This window comes from Pinus tabuliformis, chromosome 3_2, assembly GCF_031772625.1.
Source record: "Pinus tabuliformis cultivar Carrire ecotype Pingquan chromosome 3_2, CPIR1, whole genome shotgun sequence".
Classification (NCBI taxonomy): Eukaryota; Viridiplantae; Streptophyta; class Pinopsida; order Pinales; family Pinaceae; genus Pinus; species Pinus tabuliformis.
This window is the reverse complement of record NC_142302.1, coordinates 820,295,093-820,306,967: the sequence shown is the minus strand read 5'-3', so window position 1 is coordinate 820,306,967 and position 11,875 is coordinate 820,295,093. Positions and strand designations below refer to the sequence as shown.

The 11,875-nt window shown below is 36.2% G+C and overlaps 1 protein-coding gene across 1 annotated transcript; it reads left to right on the top strand.

Annotated features, from left to right (window-relative positions):
- Window positions 1-11,167: 11,167 nt before the first annotated feature.
- LOC149183184 (uncharacterized) lies at window positions 11,168-11,572 on the top strand. The gene has a single exon (XM_089414862.1). It carries the CDS (start codon window positions 11,168-11,170, stop codon window positions 11,570-11,572), a length of 405 nt encoding a protein of 134 aa, XP_089270988.1.
- Window positions 11,573-11,875: the final 303 nt, after the last annotated feature.

Genomic DNA, 11,875 nt, shown 5'->3' with positions numbered 1-11,875 from the left:
AAAATAAATGATGATATGTGAAAATTAGTGAATTTGACTGGTAAGCGTGTTTTGAAATTCCAACTCTAAATAAAGCAACCAAGCAGCCCCTGACATTCAAATATTCTTTGTCTGTCAAATGAAAATTTGAATTGATAATGTTTTTGTAAGTTTCATGCTTTTCATTTTAAGTTTTACCAAAATTTGTGAATGTCAACTTCTAATTATCATTTCCATTTTAACATTTTTTAATGAAAACTTCATTTAATATACATCATTTCTATTTTAATATTTTTTAATAAATTTTATTTAATATACACACCCATTAAAATAATTTTTTATAACCATTTATTTTGAAAAATTAAATAATATTTTTTAATAAATTTTATTTAATATACACACCCATTAAAATACATTTTTTATAGCCATTTATTTCGAAAAATTAAATAATATTTTTTAATAAATTTTATTTAATATACACACCCATTAAAATACATTTTTTTATAACCATTTATTTTGAAAAATTAAATGAATATGTGTCTTTCTGAGATCAACACTTCAAATTTGAAAGCAGAACGATGTTTCAATTTATTCATAGATCTACTCATTATGTATTATGAACAAACCATACCAAAATTTATGAAAAATATTCGCATCTATTGAAGATAATATGGTAATAAAAACTATCAAATGCTCTGTATTATTCGTATTCCATATTTAGTACAAAAATGACTTCAGGAGAAGTAAAACTAAGCGCGAAAAAAGTAATCTCTGCTCCGGTCCTACATATAATTCTCATAAACCCTGCTCCTTTACATATAATTCTGGTAAACGCGGCTGCAATTTAAGTGAATAAATTTTATTTGAGGATATCAAAATGAAATATCTGGGTTTAGAATCAACCGAATTGTTTTTTGAGTTTCAAGATATACAAACACCATAAAAGAGAACACGCCAAATTGTTTGAAACAAGTAAGACTAAGTGTGAAAAGAGTAATCTCTGATCTAGTTATAACTCTTGTAAACCCTGTTCTGCCTGTTCTGGCCTTGCATAAAGTTCTCATAAACCCACTTCCAATTGAGTGAATATATTTTATTTGTGGATATCCAAAGTGCGATATCTGCGTTTAGAATCAGCTGAAATGTTTCTTGAATTTCAAGATAATACAAACATCCCAAAATCGAATGTTGGTCAAGAGTCCTTAGATTACCTTTCGTTGATTTTGGAAAGTGATCATATGGTAACCTAATCCTCATCTACTTTTATAATTACTTGGCAAAAAGTTTAGACCGGCTTTTTTATATAAATTTATAAAATAAAATGAAAAAATAAAAAACGCTATTAAAAAAAAATTAATGAATTACTTACAGATTGCAATTGTTGTTACTTTAATAAAATCAAATTTGAATTACCTCACGCGTATTGGGAAGGAGCAACAATATACTCTGTAAAATATTATTTCGCCATTTGCACTTAAAGCAATTTAATTATTACATACCTTGAAAATGAAAACAAATAAAAAAAACCGCCATTAACACATAAAGTCTGCAAAAAAAATTAATTAAGGTTATTAAAATCAAAATTAGAGAACTAAATATGGCAATTGTTGTTGATATTAAAAATCAAATCAAATTGAAAAAGTAGACCTAGATCTCCGCCACCTCATGCAATGAACCAAAAGAGGAATGGCGTTTTCCTTGTCCTATTTGGTTCAGTGATCTAACACCCCAGAAATACGTCTAGATCTTGCTATGAGATTGGAAGCACCGATTCCTTGAGTAACCTTTTCAGTAGTGGAGGCAGATCGAAACCCATTGGAGCCGAACTTTCATGTTACAAGAGAAACCCATTGGAACGAGCTTTTCCTCCTTCAATATTCCTAGTCTACAAGCATGCAGGGTGCCTCACTCTACCCACACTGTTTACACTTCCTTTGCAAACACTTGGGAGTTTCTATACATAAAAAATATAGACCACCATCGCCAACACCCTTCCTTTGCCGGCCCATTGGCCTTGTAACCATTTAGGCTTTAACATAATTTAATGCATTGCAAGTCTGCAACAATAGTTTACTTTGGGGTAAATGCTCTGCTAATCTCTCCCTTAAGAGCACAGAAAGTCTTAGATATGTCACGTGCTATAAATGCACTTTTATTAGCAAGGTCCAATCTCCCCATTCTCTCATACTTTCCCTGGGATATTAGGTAACTAGGGATGGGGGATCTTGTAGGTGTGATGGGTTTGTAACTTAATATATGTACAATAAATTTTCACGGGTTTAATTTGAAGTTGAACGTCATTTTGACAGGTTATCGATTTATAATGCACTTCAAACCTCACGTGGAAACGTTTCCACCATCGGTCAAATACATTTTAGAATGCCAAATACATCGTGTAGGACATCAAATTCTAGGCCTGAACCAGAGCTAGAGCCAGAGCCAGCTTGAGATCGACCAAAGACAATGTGAAACCATGACATGAGATTGAGACAAAATTTTTGTGGCTGCTCTACAATGTAGATGGAAAATGTGTCCCAAGTTACTCGAATTGCACCATGTCCATGATGGTAAGCCCTAACTCTAGGCGAGTATATGAGAAGCGAAGTGGTGGCGATAGAAATAAGATGTTGGAAGAAGAATAATTGTAAAGTGTAAGTCAATGCGGGATCTCTGATGATGGCAGGAATTGGAGACCCGGATGCCAAAAAGTTGAGTAGCTCAATGATGAGGAGATTCCCAAGCTAAAGGAAGTATAGGACATATTACAGATTGAGGCATCCATAATGCCTATAGAATAAAGGCAATGGACACAAGCTCACACAATGGGGACAATGTTTGGGCCATAAAGCAAGGACGGACAATGTCCATACTTCTAAAGTGGGTAGAACTAATCTCTCCTTGCAAAGAACCTAGTTATAGATGAAGATCTCACTTCCATGGGAAACAAAGAGAAAACCAACATTGCCTGTGTAAAGAACAACGGGACCATCATGACCATTGGGATAACCATGAAGCAATGTTGAAGCTACACTCAAATCCAGAAAGACTTTGAGAGAAATAGAGTTGGCCACATAGAGATTTTTGTCCAGAAGTTTTTAAGTTGTAGTCGAGCATGTGTTGGACCTAGACTCTCCAACGATAAGGTCAAATTATATTCATGGATGTTTGTGGTTTCTATAAATACTATCAATGTGCAAGTTGGAGAAAATATAATGTCGAGGTGCTCTAAAGACGAAGGTTGCTACCATAAGGATTTCCATAATAGCCCCGTTCGAAAGAAAACCCTAAGGATGAGGCGCCAGAGGCGTAGTGGACACTAGTGTTATTGGTGACTAGATCTCAATATGCTTGGGATCCCATTGATCATCTCATAACTCATTGTGGTGCATGAGACTGGAAAACTTATGTTGGAAAGTTAGAGGAGGAAAGACACAAAATAACACAAAATTCACACACAAAATAACATCAGCTGCGACTCTTAAATTGATCACACAAATCTTGATGACAACAATGAGCCCGGTGAAGGGTATTTAAACCTTTTTCAACTAGTGACTCGCCTAAAAGAACTTGATATACAACCACACACTAAATTCGACTTTACCCAAAATAAGACTTAACTCGACTTGACTCAATTTGACTGAGCTTGAATTAGTTAATTGACTCTCTAATTTTAGATAACTCCCCATGCAGGAGTAATTAGATATATTTAACATCTCCCCCCCTAGTTATGACGACTAAACTAAGACATGAATCATGATAACTTAAACATGCCTACTAGTCTATGCCTCAGCTAGGTTTACAACACCCAAGTTTCTTTTATGAAATTCAAACACATCTTTTGCTAATGGATTAGTAAATATATCAGCCAATTGATCACTCAATTTACAAGGCTTCATGTGAACTTCTCCATTGCTCACAAGTTCTGTAATAAAGTGATATCTAGTATCAATATGCTTGCTCTTTTGATGAAACATACTATCCTTGGATAATGCAATCACTGAGGTGTTGTCACAATATATTTTTGTTGATCCTCGTTGTTTCTACTTGAATCCATCCAATACTCTTCTTAATCACATTTCTTGACATGTTGCTGATGTTGCTGCTACATATTCTGTTTTTGTTGAAGAAAATTTCACAATAGGTTTCTTCTTAGATGCCCCTGTTATCACACCTGAACCAAGATGGAAAACATAACTAGAAGTTCTCTTCCTATCATCCAAACTTCTTACAAAATCACTATCTATGTACTCAATCAAATCCTTCTTCTCTATGTTTTCATACCTTGTGCCACAATCTCTAGTTCCTGTTATGTATCTCAAAATTCTTTTTCCTTCTCTCCAATGTGTGCCTTTTTGAGTTTCCATAAATGTAGAGATCAAACTAACTCCTTGCATAATATCTGCTCTTGTAGTTGTGAGATACATGAGGCTACCGACCAATCTTTTGAATATAGTTGGATTGAAATTTTCTCCTTCATCATCCTTACTTAAATTGGTTCCTATTGCAACTGGTGTAGGGGTTAGCTTACAATTTTCCATCCTGAATCGTTTCAGCAAATCTCTAGCATATTTATTTTGGCAAATAAAAATTCATTTTTTAGATTTCTCAACTTCTATGCCAAGAAAATATTTCATGAGACCAAGATCTGTCATCTCAAATTATTTCTTTATGGCTGCCTTAAATTCATCTAACTCAAGATCACTAGTATAAATCATGTCATCCACATATAAACAAACAATCAAAATTTGTCAATGTTCATTTACCTTTGTGTACAAGGTAGGCTCAATGTTTTTTTTGCAAAATCCATTCTTGATCATGTAGCTATCAATTTTTCTACACCAAGCTCTAGGTGCTTTCTTGAGTCCATAAAGAACTTTCTTCAAGCTATAAACTTTAGCTTCTTTACCTTCAACTTCATTACCTGGAGGCTACTACACATAGATTTATTCTTCTAGAATTCCACTCAAGAACGCTGATTTCACATCCATCTGGTATACTTTCCACTTGTTCTAAGTTCTTTTACTAGAACTTCTCTTACAGTAACCAATCTGGCTACTGAAGAAAATGTTTCTCCAAAATCTATTCTCGGTTGTTGCGAGAATTCTTTTTCTACAAGTCTTGCTTTAAATCTGTCAATTTCTCCTTTCTCATTCAACTTTTCCTTGTACACCCATTTTACACCTATGAGGTTTTTGTCCTTTGGAAAATCAACCAAATGTATCATTCTTTTCAATAGCTTTAATTTCTTCATCCATGGCTTGCACCCAATTTTCATCCCTAATTGCTTCTTCAAACGAAGAAGGTTGGAATGACAATAATGCAAAGTTTGAACTACCATCCAAATCATCATAAATTTCTTTCAAACTTCTCATATTTCTCTTACCATTGCTTGATCCATCACCTGATTGCTTGTTAGGAGAATTTCTATATGTTGATATGCTTGAAGATCCATGTTTTTCAAAATATCTTGGAGTCCTTGCTCGGGTGACTTTGTTAGCTGTCTTCTCTTGTGATCCTTGCTGCTCCTTTTCTCCTACATTCTCTTCTTCAATCAGTGGCACCCTTGGATAAATTCTCTTGTCTATATTTCCATTCCATGACTCTTTTTCTTTAAAAAAAACATCTCTGTTAACTATAGTCTTCTTGGTGACATGATTCTACAATTTGTAAGCTTTTGAATGCTTACTATAACTAGTAAATATGCATTTTTGACTTGTATCATCCAACTTGCATTTTATCTCTTTAGGAACATGTGCATAGGGTACACATCCAAACAATCTAAGATGATATATGTTGCAATACATACCTGACCATACTTCTTCTAGTACTATGTTCATCACACTCTTTGTAGATGATATGTTTATAACATAACAACACATGCAACTTCTTTTTCCCAATACTCATTGGACAAGTTTCTTCCTTTCAACATGCTCCTTGCCATATTCATAATGCTTCTATTCTTTCTCTTTGCTACACCATTATGTTGCGGTGTGTACTTGGTTGTAATCTGTCTTCTAATTCCATGTTGTTTGCAGTGATCATAGAATGACTTCGAATCATATTCTCCACCATGATTTGACCTCAATACCTTGATCTCCCGATCACTTTGGTTCTCTGTTAAGGTAGAAAACTGGATGACCAAATATCGCATTTAATTTGTTAATATCATATGATTTAAAAATACTCTTAAAATGTAATGGTTTAGTCTGTTAGGGTGGTTTAGATAAATTTTACTGGTAAAGTTATAGAAATTTTATGGCTCCAAATTTGAGACAAACCATAATTTAATTTTATCCATGGTATTACCTATTTAATACTTATTTAAATGCCAATAATTTGTCTCAGTAGCCGTTAGAATCGAAGAAATAATGTGTCAAAAGTGAATATATTAGAACTTAGTGAATGTAAGAGTTGGACTGGAGTGGATATGTAAAGTATGTGAATTAAAAAAAAAGAACTTGTGGATGTGCATCCTATTTGTGGAGGAAAGTACAAAGAAACAATATTTGTGTATAATGTGAAGTGTGCTTGCGTGGAGATGAGCCAACCAAACCAATGTTAAAGGGTTGCATTATTTGTTTTTTCTCCAGGTGCCACTAGCGTAGAGTGGAGAAACTAGAGCCAAAGCCAGAGCCAATGTGAGATTGACCAAAGATAATGTGAAACCATGACACGAGATTGATGAGATAAAATTTATGTGGCCACTCTACAATGTAGATAGAAGATGTGTCCCAAGTTACCTGAATTGCATCCTGTCCACGATGGTAAGCCCTAGCTGTAGGCGGGTATATGAGAAGTGAAGTGGCGACAATAGTAGCAAGATGTTGGAATAAGAATAAATGTAAAGTGTAAGTCAACTTAGTATCTGTAATAATCGCAGGAATTGGAGACCAGGATGCCAAAATGTTTAGTATCTCAGTGATGAGGCATCCAGAGGGCCTACATAATAAAGGCAATAGACACGATCTCACACGATGGGGACAATGTTTGGGCCATAACCCAAGGATGCATAGTGTCCATAGTTCTAAAGCGGGTAGAACCAATCTCTCCTTACAGAGCACCCAGTTATAGACGAAGATCTTATTGTCGTGGGAAACAAAGAGGAAACCATCATTGCCCATGAAAAGAACAATGAGACCATAATGATCATTGGGATAACCATGAATCAATGTTGTAGCTACACTCAAATCCATAAAGAGTTCGGGAGAATAGAGTTGGACATAGAGAAATATTTCTCTAGAAGTTTTTAAGTTGTAGTTGAGCACGGGTTGGACTTGGACTCTCCAACGAGAGTGGTCAAATGATAGTGATGTATGTTTTTGGTTTCTGTAAACACTATCAATATGCAAGTCGGAGAAAAGAGAACATCGAGGTTCTCTGAAGGCGAAGGTTATCACGATAAGGATTTCCATAATACCCGTGCTGGAAAGAAAAACCTAAGGATGAGGTGCCACCAGTGCTATTGGTGGCTACATCGCAATAGGAAAGGGTGCAAGGGCAACCTATGTTGGAAAGGTAGAGGAGGAAAGACAAAATAACACAAAATTCATAGACACAATAACAAGAGTTGCGGATCTTTAATTGATCACACAAATCTTGATGATAACAATGAGCCCGGTGAGGGTAGAAAGGTTTTTTTTTCCATGTTAGAAATTTTACAAGGTGTAGAGGAAAGGAGTCTTCATCAGTTGTGGAAAGAAAATCGCAACTAGACAGAGGCTTAAATAAAACACATAAATTTACTCACAGTAAAATATAGTAAAACAATGTAATCTACTCGTGAAAGTTTAAAACCATATCTCAACAAACCATACTTTATATTATGATATAAAACATATGAAAATACATTCGCTTGGTAAATGAAGGCTACAACTGCAAGTAAAACAAAAAAACTTACTGCGATTTAGGCTTCACGAGGGGTTGCAGAGTAACTCTCTGTAAAAATCTGTAAGAACTTGTTTTCAAGCACTAACCAATATTTGCTCCACAATTTATCCTCTCAGAATTACACCTTCGACTAAAAAATTAAAGACATTTACACATGTATATCCAAAATACATTTCAATACATAAATTTATGACAAAGTCAAAACATTAAGACACAGGATGGCAAATGTACAAGGTAAGTGAGTTTCTAAACGTGCAGAGGTTGCGGAATGCAAGTAAGAGTTGCGCAGTAAATGTTTTCCCATACATATTTACCAACTCTTCATTCAGTGCTTTAACTATCTGATGTGTTGCGGAATGATCAACGTTGTACTTTTGCTAAAAACTTCAGTCCTTCCACTTGCAAACAAAATCGCAACTTGAAGTTGAGGTGTACCACACATAGGTTGTTGTCAATCTAATTAATTTCGGTAGTTGAGATTAATACTTCCAACACTCCCCCTTAATCACAATTGACGCCATTGAAAATTCCCAAACAATCTCTGCGATAAACAAAAATTTCACGTTCCAATGGATTTGTGAAAATATTAGCAAATTTTTTTTATGACCTTGAGTGTTGCAACACAATTTCACCATTGTTAATCAACTCTCTAATAAAATTATATTTAGCATAAATGTACTTGGTCCTCTTGTGAAAAGAAAAAGTATTTGACAACGCAATTTAGGAAGTGTTTTCGCAAAATATAGTTGTTGTTCCCTCTTGGTCATGGCATATATCTCTCAACATCCTTTTCATCCAAACTGCCAGACATGTTACTGCTATTGCGGCGACATATTCAACTTCTATTGTTTACAATGACAATATCGACATCTTCTTGGAGGCCCATGAAATGGCTCCAGAACCCAAATGAGAAACATATCCTAACATGCTCCTTCTGTCATCGACACTTCCTTCTGAGTCATTATCGGTGTAACCAACTAAACTGAAATCATTTGTTGCGGCGTACAAAATACCATATTCCTTTGTCCCATTGACATAACTTATAATCCTTTTCGCTTCTTGCCAATGCGTCTCCTTGGGTGTCTCCATGAACCTTGACACCAAACTCACCGCATACATTATATCTAGCCTAGTGGCAGTCAAATACATCAAGATGGCCACCATACTTTTGTATAATGTCGGATTGGTATTGTTGCTGCAATCTTCTTTGCTCAACTTCAACCCCATAATAGTTGGAGTTGGTGCGCGTTTGTTGTTCTGCATATTAAACCTCTCCAAAATGTTTGCTACATACTTTGCTTGGGAAATAAAAATACCATTTTCGATTTGCTTCACTTCTGTGACAAAAAAAAAAGTTAACGACCCCAAGTCAGTCATTTCAAATTCACTCTTCATGACTTCTTTGAAATCAACGATGAAGAAAACATCACTAACTATAAAAATCAAATCATCTACGTAGAAAACAACAATAAGAATCTTACCACCACTTTCTTTGATGTAGAGAGTAGGCTCACCGTCACATTTGTCGAAACCAATGTCCATCAAGTAAGCATCTATTCTACTATACCATGCATGTGGTGCTTGCTTCAGCCCATAAAGAGCTCTCCTCAACCTATACATATTGTCTTCTTGGCATTATCCCTCATAACGAGGTGGTTGTGCAACATACACTTCCTCTTTCAGCACTCCATTCAAGAACAATGATTTTACGTCCATTTGATACACATTCCATTTATGTTGCGCGACAATCGACACAATTGTACGCATTGACTCCATCCTCGCAACTGGCACAAACATCTTTACATAATCTCTTCCATGCTGCTGCTTGTATCCTTTTACCACTAGCCTCGCTTTATGTCTTTCAATCTTCCCTTCAATGTTTCTCTTGGTCTTATATACCCACTTCACTCCAATGACTTCTTTTCCTTGTGAAAGGTTCACTAACTCCCATGTGTCATTATTTTATATTACTTCTATTTCTTCCTCCATTGTTGCAACCCATTTTTCTTCTTTGACTGCATCTTCAAAATGGATTGGGTCATATACATGACAAAATAATGCAAATAAGGAATTCAGACCAACGTTACTATCAACTTCATCTTTCTCATAAATCTCATTTAAATTTCTGAATTTTGGTCTTCTTGTGCTTGTTGAATATGGGCTTGACATGTCACTTGGTGTTATGCTTTGCGAGTTGAAAATAATTAATATTATTTTGTATTAATGGAGAAATGGTTACACAAGTTGTAACGTATCTCCTTAGTTTAGGATTTGTTCCTAGAGTTTATGAGTTTGGTTGCAACTTCCTGAGTTCTAGTAATGTACTTGATGATGTAATCTCTCATTTGATGTATAGTAGAGTGTATGGAGAGAGTTCTCTTTGTTTGAGTGCAGTCTCCAGGTGCAGTACTTACCTGTGAGCTGTAACTCCTTCTTTTTCAATTCAAGTCTGATTTTTATCTTAGTATCAGAGCACAGAGTAGGGATAGCCTTATTTTTTTTTTTTTAGGATGCATCATTGATTATAGAACTGTAGTGGCGATGGAGTGTACAGAAGCATTCGTAGAATCAGGTGGACTACAGTAACACCTGAAGACATGTCTCAGATGACTGATCATCTCTGAGCGGAAGAAAGGGTTGGCACGGTTTCGTCGCAAACAGTCGTGCCATTTTTGAGGGTAACGAAGGGTTGGCGTGGTTTATTAAGGAACAGTCGCACCATTTGGCACGGTTTTGAGAATGATAGTCGCGCCAGGAAGTGCTATTGGCGCGGAAAATCAAGCGTTAATCACGCCAATTTCGTAAGATGCGTCAATTTTGTTTTTGGCGCGGGTATTTCGCTGTCGAGAAGTGCCAGCTTCTTTCTCTGTGCAAAATCTGCAATTTTTGCAGATCGACCTTGCCCGGTGGTGGCACTTTGAAATTTCAGATCTGTTCAGTGGCAGCAGATCGGATTTTCCCAGTGGTGGCGCATTGGAGTTCCTGATCTACTCGGTGGTAGCAGATCGGATTTGCCCGGTGGTGGCGCATTGGAATTGCGGATCTGTTTGGTGGCAGCAGATCGGACTTGCCCGGTGGTGGCACATTGAAGATACAATTTTTTTTTTGTTCCATCAAAACAGAGGTTCGGATCTGGTATGTGGTGATTTTTTTTAGTGTGTCCTGAAAGTGTACAGTTGGATAGACTTATTCATCAGAGGATCATAAATTTTATCAATCCAATATGAATAACAGTATAGAATCGTATCTCCACGAGTCTGGCAAACTCGATGGATCGAATTTCACCAACTGGAAATTCAAGATGCAGACTTTACTTGAAAGTGCAAATGCGTGGTCGATCGTTACAGGAAATGAGCTGAGATCAGGATCAACCACACAAGAACAAGATTGGGATAAAAGGGAGACAAAAGCAAAGGTCATATTGAAGATGTCCGTCAAGGACAATGTTATCCCACATATTAGAGACTGTAAATCGGCCGCTGACATTTGGACGACGATCAAAAACCTATACCAGACGCAGAATACAAACTGTGTCTTGTCACTCAAAGGCAAGCTGTTTGCATTGAAGATGGAGGAGAATGAGTCCGCTGCTGGATTCATTGCTAGAGTCAAAGACCTGAAGGACAGATTGGGAGATATCGGAGAGAAAGTTTCTGATTCAGATCTGGTCATGATCACGTTGAACAGAATGATTGATGAATACTAGATGTTTATTACAGAGCTGTCAGCAAGGGAGAAAGCCCCTTCATTTGAAGAGCTAACAGGGATTCTGATACAGGAAGAAGAGCGACGACAAAATTTGAAATCACAGAGCAATGACCTTGCTCTGATGGCAAAAAGGAGACAATATAAAGGGAAGCAGCATCAGCAACCACAGCAGCAGCAGCAGAAAGGAGCCAACACATTTCAGAAGAGACCGTTTAAAGGTATGTCTGCTAATAATTTTCCCAGCAAGAAATGTTTTTACTGTGGAAAACCTGGACATCAGATTAAAGATTGTTATAAGAGG